General features: G+C 47.6%; 1 protein-coding gene across 1 annotated transcript in view; it reads right to left on the bottom strand.

Moving 5' to 3' along the window:
* Positions 1-14,358, bottom strand: part of USP34 (ubiquitin specific peptidase 34) — a 2,509,780-nt gene that overhangs the window by 2,094,541 nt on the left and 400,881 nt on the right. The window contains exon 23 of the mRNA XM_085612349.1: positions 11,534-11,633. Within this exon, the coding sequence (XP_085468475.1) occupies positions 11,534-11,633 (100 nt within the window). The remainder of the gene's footprint in view (positions 1-11,533; positions 11,634-14,358) is intronic.

The raw sequence follows: 14,358 nt of genomic DNA, 5'->3' as shown, positions 1-14,358 counted from the left end.
GTGTTTTGTACTCCTGGGACGTGTTGGGCTAGGAGAAAAATCTTTTGTGGAATTGCCCATCTCCATATGCTCTGTGCTAACAGAGAGCTGTGGAGAGTGTGTGCCCCCCTGTTTTGAATGTAGTACATGGCAGTCATGTTGTCTGTGCGAATGAGAACTGCCTTGCCTGAAATCTGCGCCTGGAAGGATTTTAGGGCGAGGAAGATCGCCAGTAACTCCAGATGGTTTATGTGGAGTAACTTCTGTTGCGGCGTCCATGTGCCCTGTGCTGTGAGATGTAACAGATGACCTCCCCAGCCGGAGAGCGATGCATCTGCCGTTAGGACTATTTGTGGGACCGGGTCCAGGAACGGTCGACCTCTGGAAAGGTTTGTGGTGTTCCACCACTGCAGAGAGCGATGGGTGCGACCGTCTACCAACACCAGATCTGTCAGTTGCCCCTGGGCCTGGTTCCACTGGCGCGCCAAACACTCTTGGAGTGGGCGCATTTGGAGTCTTGCATGTGGCACTATAAAGATGCAAGAGGCCATCATCCCTATGAGCTGCATAAACACTCTTGCTGGGAGAGAGTGTTGGGATAGGAATTTTTGACGCAGCGCCTGTATTTTTGCAATCCTGGCAGGATTGGGTTAGGCTATGGCCTTTGAGGTGTCTATGGTGGCACAGAGATATTGTTTTGTGTGTGATGGTACCAGGTGGGATTTTTGATGGTTCACCGTGAAGCCTAGCTGGTGAAGTAGTTGGACTGTAGCAGCGGTATGGTGCACACACTGTTGGTAGGATGTGGCTTTTATGAGCCAATCGTCCAGATAGGGGAAGACGTGAATGTGCTGTCTTCTGAGATGTGCAGTCACTACTGCCAGGCACTTGGTGAACACCCTTGGTGCTGTTGTTACCCCGAACGGGAGCACCTTGAACTGGTAGTGTTGTCCGTCTACCACAAACCTGAGGTACTTTCTGTGAGATTGGTGTACTGGGATGTGAAAGTACGCGTCTTTCAAGTCCAGAGTGGTGAGAAAGTCGTTCTGGGAGAGAAGTGGAAGAACCTGTTGGAGGGTTACCATGTGAAAATGGTCCGAATGAATGTAAGTGTTTAGAGGTCGGAGATCTAAGATAGGTCTTAGGGTCTCGTCTGTCTTTGGAATTAGAAAGTACAGGGAGTAGACCCCTAAATTTCGTTGATTTATGGGGACCTGCTCTATTGCTCCTTTTTGGAGGAGGGAGATCACCTCTTGTGTCAGTAGCGCAGTATGTTCTTGCGACATAGGGCGGTGCCTGGGTGGAATGTTGGGGGGTGTAGATGTTAATTCTAGGCAATACCCTGACTGAATAATTTGTGTCACCCATTTGTCTGAGGTGATTGTCTCCCAGACGTGAAGGAAATGTCGTAGTCTGCCTCCGACCGGAGTGGAATGGTCTGGAGGGAGCGGGGGAAAGTCATTGGGCAGGAGGTGTGGCAGAGCGGGCGGTATTTGTTTTGCCTCTGCCCTTATTATTATTGCCTCTGTATCCGCCTCTTTGATAACCTTTTGTGAAGGTAGACTGAGGGGGGGATTTATAGGACGTGGATGCACTGTCCGATGAGTAGCCTCTGCCCGTGCCCCGAAAGGAAGAACGGCGAAAGGACCGCCTGGGAGTCTGTGTTTGTAGCGCTCCCATAGATTTCGCCGTGTCTGTAACTTTTTTCATTTTTTCCAGGGCTTCATCTACTTTAGGACCAAATAGATGATCTTGGTCGAATGGGTGATTTAGTATAGAGGCTTGAACCTCTGGTTTAAACCCTGAAACCCTGAGGCAGGCATGGCGACGGAGGAGGACACTGGTGTTTATGGCCCTGGAGGCTGTATCTGCCGCATCTAGGGCACATCGTATCGAGGTATTGGTTATTGTTTTTCCCTCTTGAATAAGTTCATTAGCCCTAGTCTTGTACTTTTCAGGGAGATGGTGCATGATGGTCTCTAGCTCATCGTAGTGCGCCCTGTCGTATCGTGCCAACAGTGCTTGCGTATTGGCAATACGCCATATATTGGCCGCTTGTGACGCAGTGCGCTTCCCTGACGCATCTAGGAGCTTGGACTCTTTGTCAGGTGGGGGCGCTTCGCCTGACGCCTGAGAATTTGAGCGCTTCCTGGCTGTGGATACCACTAGGGAATCCAATGGTGCAGGGCCCTTAATGTAAGAAGGGTCTGTAGGGGCGGCTTTGTACTTCTTTTCTATCCGAGGGTTTAGGACCCTGGCCCTGACTGGGTCTTTAAAAACCTCAGGGGCATGTTTAATTACGCCCTTTAACATAGGTAGAATGGCAGTGGACCTACGTGTATCATCGAAGGTGTCTAGGAGGAAGTCCTCCTCCACTGGGTCGGTATGTAACTCCACCCCGTGGTAGTGTGCCGCCCTTTGTAACAAGTGGTGAAAACCCAAGGAATCTTCAGGAGGGGATGGCCTAGATGGATAAAGGTCATCCTGTGGGACATCTGGGATGTCCGGATTGTTATAATCATCCCATGGGTCTGGGGATCCAGTAGGGGTGGGATCTTGTGGCCCATCTGCTGGATCAAAGTATGGGTCCCCCAAATCGTCCGGGACAGGGGACAAGGTGGGGGAACGATGAGGTGGAGGGGGTGGAAGTGGAGAGGGTGGAGGAGGTAAAGGAGGTGGGGAAGGCACCCTGAAAGGAGAGGTAGCAATGTCCTTTCTCTTTGGAGGTGGAGGTGGAGCCGGCTTGTCCAAATGTCTCTTTTTTTAAGACAATGTCAAGTGTCCGGTCTTTGGATCCTTGGTGAGGGTTTTCTGCAAAGGATCCGGTGTGAAGAGCTCCTGTGACACTGGTTGATCGGTCGGCGCCGAATGTTTCGGGGTCGAAGGCTTCTTAGGTTTGTCGAAGCCATGCTTCCTGGGAACCTCCGATTTTTTGGCCGGTGCCGAAAGGGGTCTTGGCACGGGAGTGTCGGTGCCGAGGGTCTTGTGATGTTTGGTCGGCACCGGAGCAGGTTTCGGCACCGAGGTCGGTGTGGAGGTGGAGGCCGATTTTTTCTTCGGTGCCGAAGGGTGTTTGTCGGCACCGGTGGCCGGCTGGCTCGAGCCCGAGCTGCCGGAAGGCTTAGAAGGCTTCTTTACCGGGCCCCGAAGGTGGGGTGTGAGAAGCAGAGTCCTTGGTCTTGCCTAGGCCCGGAGGCGAAGGTGTGACCGAAGCCTTTTTCGTAATCGGCGTGGGCGGGGGAGGGGGAATTGTACTCACGACCCGCTGCGCCGTGGTGATGTCCTCCACATCTGAGTCGTCGGCCTCGGAAGCGCTGACGAGGTAGTCGTCCTCCTGTTCGATGTCCTGCCGTCCCGGAGCTTCGATGTCATCCCCGAAGATGTCGACTGGAGCGGAGGTCGAGGAGTGCACCATGTTGCGTCTAGCCCGTCGATCTCGAATGGTCTTTTTTGAGCGAAAAGACTTGCAGGCGGGACAGTCTCGGGCCTCGTGTTCTGGGGAGAGGCAGAGGTTGCACACCTCATGGAGATCGGTGTGGGGAAACTTGGACCCACATCGAGGGCACTTCTTGAAGGGAGTTCTTTCCATCAGCCGAGACCGGAGCCGGAATAGGCCCGAAGGCCGCCGTCGACCACCGGAATCGAAGAAGTGCCGAAGAGAAGATGAAAAAGATGATTTATGTCGTTGAAGAAGCTCGATGAGCGAGGATTTGTGCGTCGATCGGTGAACTGGGAAGTTCGGGATCGGAGCGCGAAGTTTTACATCCGAGCCCGATGGCGGAAAAAAACAATCTGAGGGTGGAGCCGAAGCCCATGCGCAATACTAACCAGAGGAGGAGTCACCGACCTTGTGACTCCCAAAGACTTTCCAAGAGGAAAAACAAACTGCAAACATCCGGGCCCAACACCAGATGTCGATCTATGCACAGTGTATAATCTGCAGCTCATATGCCTCGAACCTGGAGTTTCCGTAAATCCCTGCACTGTGTGGCAGGCACCTCATGGTGCTGCAACACGGTGCAGGGATTTAAATGGGGGCACCATTGGTGCCCCCCATGGCCACAACCAGGGGGCAAGGGGAGAAGGGGGCTCTACTAGGGGCCCCAAAGTCGCTCTCTGACAGCCTTTCCATGTCAGAAAGGCTGACACGGAAAGGCTGTCGGAAACCGACATCATAATCCTGACAGTGGAAATGCCGTGCGTAAGGGATTATTTTGAGGTTTCTTAATGCTCAACGGGCTCCTTGAGCCCATCGGAAGCCAGTCGGATTGACCGTCCGGTTTACAATCCAACCGTCAACATTGTAGTTCGGCAGTCAGATTATAAACCTACCATGTCGGTCGGTAAGCCTCAGACGAGCGGTCGGAGGCTTACCGACTGACATTTGCAATATCCTGACTAGTAACTACAGTATAAGTGATGGTGTCGCGTATGTCCTCTGGCAGCCTGGCAAACTCACATGCTGTGTCCGAAATTGTGTGCATGTTTCTACTGAGGAAACAAACTGCATTCAGGAAGCTTAATGTCAAACTGGCAAAATACTTTCTTGCCCACAGCATTCATACATATTTCTGTCAGGTGGAGGAGTAGGAAAATAATTCAGGGTTACTTTGCTCATGGAGGCCTGGACTACACAGCTCACCAGGTTTGGCTATTGTATCAAATTTCTTGATCACCAAGTGCTGACCTGTGATATCTTGCACTGGAGCTAAAAATGGCTTAAACGAGGCAGCCAGGGCCATCAAGTCAGTCAGAGCATCAATGAAATGCAATAAAGACTCAGTCGATGACCCAGGTGCAAACTTTTCACAAGGAGGTTAGTCTCAGCATCTTCTGTGAGGAGAGGCAATTTCAGGACTTCCACAGCCCTCTGAACCTCTACCACAAAGGAGGTACTTTCCTTCATAGGAGGCCCAATGATGAATCCAAGTCAAACTTCAGAGAGGCAGCCAAGAAACTGGCATTTTACAAAACCAGACATAGGCCAGCATCTGTATAATGAGGTAGAAACAAATTATCTACCTACTCATTGTCATCAATTATTATGCAGAACGTGTTGGAGGCACTATACAGTGCCCAAGTATGACTCAAAAGCAACGTCCTTCCTCTGCAAATAATGTTGCCAAGTCTATGAAACCCGAGGAGAGCCCTCATCACCACAATTTTGGTTGGAAATGTGTGTACCTCAAGATAGGGTTGACTCTAGCTTAAGATGGTTCGAGATCAGAAACCAGGGCTGAGGATAGAGCAGATGGAGGGTCTGAAGACAGGGCATGAGGCGTAAGGGTGGAGGCACGACCCAGCGCCTTTCGCAGAGTGGGCTGACTTAGTCTACAGTAAGTCAACGCTGAGGAGAGTCCACCAGCAGAAGTTTGAATGGAGGCCCCAATGGACTTTGAAAGGCTGCAAGGCTCACCATAGGTACCTGGGATGAACAGCAGGTCCTGCTGTTTGGCCTCAACCTGCTGCGGAGTAGACAATGGCCTGTGGAACTCGAAGAGCACCAAGTCCTAGTTCAGCATCGGAGTCCGACTCAGAGGACTGAGTCAAGTGGCGCAATTGCGAACTTCGCCATATTTCTTTGGACAGGAGCACCAGGACACTGAGGAGCCATCTTGTCCTTGGACTAGTCTATCAAATTTGCTTTAGACTTACCGACATATGCAATCTGACCTGCCTTCTCAAGCTTGGGTTCTCTCACTCTCAGAGAGCCTTCGGTGCATCAACTAACATTTGCAGCATAACTTTGAGTCGTTGATCCTTCGCAGACATCTCCTTACGACAAGCCCAGCATAGCTCATAACTGATCATCTTCGGGGACTAACTTGCTGCATATTGACAGTTTTATGGAATTTGAGAAAAGTGAAATGGATAGGAACAGAGCTCTGGATCTGTATCTTCTGGTGCAGAAAAAGGGGAACTTAAGTCAGTGCAGGACCTCCACCTCCAAGATGGAAGTGTGGACTGGGGAACACTTCTAGAAACCTGGTGGCTATTCTGGAGAAGAAGACATAAAGGCTAGATGCAACCCTTAAGAATCAACTGGAGCACCCAGCAATCAGTGTTGATGGACTCCCACTGGGAAAGAAAATGGAAAGCATCCCTATTATTAGAAGCTGTCAGAGGAGGGAGGGCAAAAGAGATTGGCTGTGCAACAGCAGAACCAGCAGAAGATGGGGGAGACTGAAGTTGCTACTGGCAACTCTATGATCTACCTCTTCTGTGACAGGAGCTTCTAGGTAAGTCCCAGTAGAGAAAGTTATCTCTGCAGGAAAAGTTGTACCTCAAAGCCACGTTGCTGGTCGACTCCCCCAAAGCTTCCTACATCAGATACTAGAAGGCACAAAATCTCAGGCATTGAATGTTTAATGGTAGAAAACAGGTCTATTTGAGGAGTCTCCTATATTCGGAAGATGATCTGGGCTACCTGTGGGTGAAGGCGAACCTTGTGGTTGGCAAGATGACACAGGCAGAGATTGTACACTTCATGCTGAGCACTCTGGCCTGATGATTTACAACCATATAAATATGATGAGCCCGAGCCCATGACCAGAGAGACAGAGCTTCTCTGCAGAAAGGGAGAGGATACTACTCTCCCTCGCTTTTCTGATGACCAAAGAACTGATCTTGAGTTCCTATGGTGGAGACATACGATGTCAATGTTGTAGCCAAAGGGAACGGATGAAATGGTTTCCCTGAGACAGGTTGTCGTTCACACTCCATTATTAAACAATCACTGCAGTGTCCTTGGAAGTTGTGATATAGGCTTTCAGTTCTCCATTGTTTTTTAAATAATGCCTACGGCTGCACCACTGGAGGGCCCTCACATGCCAGCAAGCATTGGTGACCAACAAAATACAGGTGGTTAGCAGACCAAGCAAGCACAAGACCATCTTAACTGGAATGCTTGCTTCATCCTGAAACATCGGAATCCTAGCCTGAATGCCTTGAACCCTCTGAGGAGGAGGGAAGGTTTGATTCGATATTGTGTCCACACCTCAAGGCTTAGGACCAGACCTAGTCAGCCGTCTTTTTTGGGATCAGAAAAAAAACGAGACCAACAGCTCCTTTGCGCCTTTTTTTTTTTTTTTTTAGCAAGGACAGGCCATCTTGCTAAAGAATAAATTTATGGCCTAGTGACAGAAGAACAGATTTTCGATGGATGGGTATGGTGTATTTTGAAAGGGAAGGGCTTACTCCCTTTCCACAATCTGAAAGACCCAAAGGACCAAAGTGATTGCTTTCCACGGGTGGAAAAAAGTATACCTGCCCTCCACCTGGGAGTTTGTGAACCAACAAGGTGGAACCAAGGTGGCTTCCCTGCTGTGGCTGGGGAGGAAGAGGAAGGAAGAATGGTAAAGCATGCCGTCTTTCTTTGCCACGCCCTTTATATTTTCTATACAGGGGTTCGCAAGAAGTTGTTGCTACTGCTGTGCTATTGTTGGTGCCCACAAAATGATAATGCTACACTGAAGCCACAAAACGTTTTTGAACTGGCAGTAGTCTCCAGGTTGAGTCTGTAGCCCACGGGTTCTCAGAGTAGCCGTCCCTTCTTTAAATCTTTCCAATAGTGAGTCTGCCTTAGCACCACAAAGCAGCGACCCATTAAATGACAAGTCCATTACTGTTGTTCAGACAATCTTTAAAAACCCTGAAATTCTTAGCCAGGTAAGTCTTCGGCGAGAGAGTGAGTCCCCATTGATCCGGCTACCGAGTCCACGATATTCCTTCCTAATTCAATACCTTGTTTCACAGCTACTTAGCCATCACTTATAAGCCCTTAACGCGATCTTTAAGCTCTGCAGATAATGTAGAAATCACTACCTGGGCAGAGTCCAGTAAGGAATGTATATAACAACCCATATGAAAGTTTGCATGGAGTAATTTCAGTGTCATAGTTCCTGTAGAGAATATCTTCCTAGCATATTGGTCCATTTTCTTGGGAGTCCTGGTCAGATGGAGTAGATGGAAATGAGTAGGAGTGAGTTTGGAGGACCTAGACACCTGCACCACTAAACATTCACAGGTTGGGTGAGTTGTCAAAAAAGAAGTGTCTCCTGGAACAGGCTTATATCTAGAAGCTATTTGTCTGGATACTGCAGTGGAGGTAGTAGGTTTCTCAAAGACAGCTAAAATAGTATAAGTGAAGGTCTCACTGAAGGGAAGAAGTGCCTCTGTCAGGTGAGATGAACAACGCAGGACCTCAGCCAAAATATTGGACTTGACTTATGTAGACGGAAGTGAAAGATCCAACATCTCTGCAGCTTTCCTTACAACAGTATGGTTGATAGATACCTAGGTGGATGGGACAGAAATTCCCATTCCGGGGGAAGTTTCTTCGCCACTAGCATTCTTTAACCCCTTCAGTGCCCGCCCCTTTCCCCGCCCTGTGCCGGCCGTTGTATTAGCGGGCGGGGTCTATGACGAGCTGGACTCGTCATGGGCACAGCGCCACCGCGGCCCATGACGAGTCCAGCTCGTCATGGGCACTGAAGGGGTTAAAGTAGGGGTCAATGAAGACCTGTTTGGCTATGTCTCCAGAAGGGTCGTCACCAAGTGCGTCATCCTTCCCAAAAGAAGTATCTTTGTTCTTCAATTAATCTTTGAGCTTCCCTTCTAGAATGATGATGAACTAGCAAGGACAACGAATCCAAAGAAGGCAAGGAGTGTCTTAGTCGGCATAGATTGTGGCACCGGAGGCATAAAGCTGCTCCACAGGTGGCGTGGGTTCCAATGCCTTTGGTTGTGCGACTGATGGTGTTTGATGTGCCGCCAGTGTTGTGAATTGCAGTCCTGGTAATCTATTTAGATTTTTTGTCAAAGGAGACAACATCGGAATACACAACGGAGGAGTCGACTTCTGAGTCAGAGCCACTGGCATTGGGATTGTAGTAACCCAGGATACTTGCGGCAGTAGCATGATTGGTGTAAAAGGAACCTGCTGATAGAGCATTGAAAAACCACCCAACAAGTAGGGCATCTGTCATTAGGCAGATAGGCGCACAAGAGGGGGCCATCGCTCTACTAAAAACATTTAACATTGTAATCAAAACAAGGGAAGGATCGATCCCAGGGACAGGAAATTCCGGGTACAGCTGGCCAAACTGGCCTTGGAGCCAGAGCCACAGATGTAATATTTGCTGGAGCCAGTGCTGACTTGGCTGAATTTACTGGCATCGACGGGGAAGCCGGAACCGGGTCTACTTCTACTTGTTTTTCTTCTTTCTCTCTGGGTGGACTTTGATCTGAGCCAGGTGTAGCCGGAGGTGGAGACTTGCTTTTTGGACATCTTCAGTGGTATTCATGTCTCCTACTCCTTCTCTTGTATTTTCTTTTTGAAGTCTCAATCGAGTGAGGCGAAAGAGACTTCTTTTTTGGTTGAGATTTTCTACGACAAGGTCCTTTATCTTGCGCTAGAGTCATAAACATCTTGGCTTAACGCTCCTTGAGAGCCTTGGGATTCATCTTCTGACAGGAGTCACAAGCGTCAACATTGTGGTAGGAACCAAGGCGAGATGGACAAAAGGCATGCGCTTCGGTGATGGACATCTGGCCATCGCAGTCTCTTTATGCCTTGAATGCTGTTTGGACAGCAACATTTTAAAGAAGACTGCATCTAAGGGGAAAAAACTTTAACGAAATCATCAAATAATGAATTTCTGCTGTGGAGAGTTGAAGCGCTCTGGATCGTGTTGATGTCCCAGAATAAATGAAAATGATTTAGTCTAACAGTGGTGCTTAATGGAGGAGCAGCGTGCGGAGCAAAGGGGGATGGCATGCTCTACTGGCATGAGAGAGCTTTCAAAAAGTTTCCAGATCCAGACTGATGCCTCAAATGTTTAAAAGGCGAGGAACCTGCAGGTAGCAGAAAAATGGCGATATATTTAGTGTGAAGATTCAGGTTAAAATTGCCATGGTGTCACTAACTTGCTGCATATTGACAGTTTTATGGAATTTGAGAAAAGTGAAATGGATAGGAACAGAGCTCTGGATCTGTATCTTCTGGTGCAGAAAAAGGGGAACTTAAGTCCAAAATGATACTATGTAGCAGGAAAAAGCACAAAACAGTAAGAGCTCTTGTGGTAAGTGTCGATCTACAATACCAGACATAGCAACATTTTGCTATGGAACAATTATAAACCCAACAAACAATGGATAAGACTTTGGCACAGTTTTAATGAAATGATGCAAAAGTCAAAATCATCTTGCTGGCTGATGTCGTAATCTTCCCCCATCTACCCCTTGATTTGCCTTCACTCAGAAAATAGTCTCTCTATCACTCAGCTCCCTCTACAGCTGTGTTATACCCTTGAATCGGATGTGTATTAAATATTGCAAACCTATCACACACAACATAGTGAATTAACCCTCTGTGGTCACACACAAATATGTAGGGCAACAAACGTTTTAATTAACTTCCGTCTGCCATTACTCCTCTTAGGTTGTTTATTCATCTACCACTGCTTCCATTCTAGGCACCTATCTCCAAATACTATCCTTTCTCTTTTTCTTCTCTCATTTAACCTTCCGCTACAAATAGACAACCTATAAAATATAGGATATCTGCTAACAATTAGGATAATTTGGATTAGGTTTGTTACTTACTATTAAAATATTTCATTTTGCATTACTCAAAAAATATTTCAACTCAGTTTGTGTCTGAGTTGTCAGAAGACTAGCCTGCACCCATGCAATCAGATGGCTCACAGGGAAGCACCAGTGAGACTATGCTAGACTGCTCCATACCTACTAGGCAAAGTGAGCAAACTGAGGCAGAATCTGCAACTAAGAACCAAGATCAGTGTTAAGCCTTTCAGATATGTCGTGATAAATCCAGATACTGAGCCCTGCCAGTACACTGGTGGGGAGGCCAGCATAAACCATAAAAGCATCCTAGCTCTCTGGTCACCTTAGAGCTGAAGCAGTGCCTGGCCAATATGGCACACTGAAGAAAGGCTGCTTGACATACAAGCTGTAAGCTCAGGCTGTCAAGTCACAATCCTATTCGAGGGAAGAAAGAAAGAAAGAAAGAAAGAAAGAAAGAAAGAAAGAAAGAAAGAAAGAAAGAAATAAAGAAAGAAAGAAAGAAAGAAAGAAAGAAAGAAAGAAAGAAAGAAAGAAAGAAGCTTGTTAATCTGATGACCAGGAAGGACAGTCAAAGGGTATTACTTTTAAGGTCATGCTTTCTATAGGAACTGCGTCCTTTAAGGTTGGATGTATTCAGCACAGGACAATCATAAATAATATAGTCACTGCACAAGCATATAGTCCCAATGCTAAAAACAGTAGTGCAATGTAAGAGAAATGAGACTAGAAGGAGAGAGTGATACAAGACCATCTTCCCAGAAAATGCCATGTTAAATAAAAACACAACAAAACCAAGGCTTTTAACATTTTGGAATATTTCATTACTACGGCACAATAATTACATTTACAGGACTACATTAATTTTACATCAAAGTGTATTACAAAATAAAAACATCTGTTGAAAGATACATTTCTATTAAAACGTACTTTTTAGATATGATCTAATCCAAAAAAAAGATAAGCTCACCATTGATATAATAGGAGTTGATGTACTGAATAGCCGCTCGACTGACATCGCAGGAATTTGCTCTTAGAGCAATGCCCCAGAACTGGTCCATTCCACATAACTGTTGGAAACAATAATATGTATTATTTATCACAAAGCCTTTATTCATGTAGAAAAGTAGGCCTTGATTTGGCCACATTTAAAGAAGATTTTTTTTTTAAAGTCTTTGAATAACAATGTTTCCTATAGACCACCCAACTATTATCAGCAATTCTGCTCAACAGAAACTTTTCACTACACTAAAATATATTGCAGAAGCTTTTAAACTGTCATGTCTAGGATTGGGTGTATACCGCCGTCCTTTTTTGGGATCAGGAAGTAGCTTCCTGCTCTGGAACCAAGTCACCCACATCGTTTTGGAGCAAGGGTTGAAACTCTTGTTCGAGGACCCATAGTTGGTCTGGAGGGAGTTCATCTGGACAGGAGGGAAAAGGAGGGGGCGTTTTTTGAAAGGGTAGTGCATACTCCCTCTTCACAATTTGCACGGCCTAAAGGTCTGAAGTAATGGCCCTCCAAGCTTGTGGAAAGGAGGACACCTGTCCTCCAACAGGCTAAGAGTGTTTGGGCAGGATGTAACTAGGGTTGCTTCTCTGCAGAGGGTGGGAAAGAGGAAGAAGAGAAGGATGCAGGGAGCGAGACAGCCCATGTTCGTCCTTTGAGTCTTCCTCGATATTGCCTGTAGAGAGGATTTGTTTCTTGCTCCTGCAGCTGTTGATTGGCAAACTGCTGCCGTCTCTAAAATGAGAAACCCCTGCTGAAGTTACAAAAAGTTCAGAACGGACAGTGGTCTCTGGTTTGAAGACCAAGGGATCTGGCTAAGGCTTTGATGTTCTTGAATCTCTCCAGTGCAGAGTCTGGTTTTGCATCAAAGAGACTAGATCAGTTGAATGAAGATGCAGCCATGTGGTCTTTTCATCTTGCAAAAACCCCGAACTTAGTAACCATACATGACTATGTAGGATGGTTCTTGCTAATGAATCAGCAGTATCCAGACCAGAGTGTATTACCTGCTTTGCAATAGCCTCACCATCCCCAATCAGCTCTGTAAAGTGTGCTTGGAGGTCATCCGATCTGGGATCGCTATGAGTTGGTTTGCACTGCAGGGAAATTGGTTTTGAAATGGCATTACATTTATCGACTTCTCCCATATTGCTTATATGGGCTGTATCAGCACTTCACTGAACTGAAGCAATGATTCCACCATGTTGGCGGTGGAGTACAGGACTTTGGTTACAATGTTTAATTTGACTTACGTTGATGGCAGCTGCAGGTCCAACATGTCAGCTGCCCTCCTGATGAGCATGATACGTCCCCTCTAGCGGGGGAAAGTCCTGTAGGAGATAGCAGTTCCCATTCAGGGAAGGTATTAAATCCATTGGCATCTTCCAAGCTTGCAAAATCTGAGTCCAATGTGCAGACCACCTCATCATCTACAAGGGGATTGCCGTCAGGATCTGTGTCCCCAAAGAAGTATTTGCCTTCCTCGATTAGTCTCTGTGAGAGGCTGGCTTAGTATATGGTGCTCACTTATTTAAGTGTAGCATCCTGCACTAATGGAAGAGTTGATAATGATGTATCTGCTAGAGACACAGTGTAGCCGCAAATTTCTTCACTTAGAATATCCCCAGGCATCAGACTGGATCCGGAAAAAACTTTTTCCCAGCAATAACTCTGCACGCCGGGAGGCGGCGCCGCTTGGGTCCGTCCTGACGTCGCACACGTCAGCGACGTCAATGGAGCCATACCTACACCAGGGAAGCCGGGTGCATAGGTGTCATGTGACATCAGAAACTGCTGTAAACCACAATGGAGAACTTCGGTAAAGATTCCACTGGTGAAGAAGGTGAAAGTGTCTGGTAGAACCAAAAGGTGGATTCAAGATGAAAAGTACCTGCAAGCCGAGGGGCAGAGTATATGCCAAACAGGAGTGACCAGGCAGCACGGAAGGCGAACGCCCACCGATGTCGGAGATGCAGGAGAATTGACAGTGCCCTTGAAGTTGCAGCTGTATGGACCAGACAATGTAGAGGAGGACCAGGAGCCGTGCATGAGCGTTCCCACGTCCTCTATCAAGAGTCAAGGGGGTCAGTGTCCGGCGGGGGCACCAACAAGCCTTGGTAACAGAAACCAACATAGGTGAAGAAAAAGGTGGAGTGTCGGGACCAGCAAGGTCCAAGTGACTCACCACAAGCAGGTAAGTCAGAGCAGGCCTCGAGAAAGCAGGGGAGCTACTGGATCCAAATAAGACCCTCGAGAGGACCCAAGGGCCGTATGCACAGGAGTCGCAAGAGGACCTTAAGCAGATCAAAGGATGAAGGTCCACGGTGTAAAGGATGCGATACAGGGGAAGATCTTGGTGGCAGAAGATGTTTGAGGCTGGAGATTCTTGGAGCTCGAAGGAGAACGTCAACAAGCCATGGCAACAGCAAGTCAAAGAGGTGCCCAGGGTATTCTGTTCCAGCGGTTCCAGAGTCCGTAGGAGCTCAGGATAATCAGACCGGTCAGATGTGCTGCGGTGCCTGAAGATGCAGGGGAGTGACTCCTTCACTCCAAAGGAGATTCCTTCAGGTGTTTTTGCTGTCCACAGGCCCTGTGAAGAACCTGTATGGAGCACAGGCACATACGTTGCAGCAGACTTGCAGGGTGACAAAACCAGGAGTATCAGGAGACTTCCGAGTTGCATTCTCGGTTCCCAACGCGAAGTCCAATGAGGTCCAGAGTGCCCAGACAGTTAAAGTGGTATGTGATCTGAATCTTGTCCCACAACGAATATAGGGAACCACCCA

The sequence above is a fragment of the Triturus cristatus genome, chromosome 6, assembly GCF_964204655.1.
Source record: "Triturus cristatus chromosome 6, aTriCri1.1, whole genome shotgun sequence".
NCBI lineage: Eukaryota > Metazoa > Chordata > Amphibia > Caudata > Salamandridae > Triturus > Triturus cristatus.
Note: the sequence above shows the minus strand (reverse complement) of the source record. Positions and strands in the feature narration are given on the sequence as shown.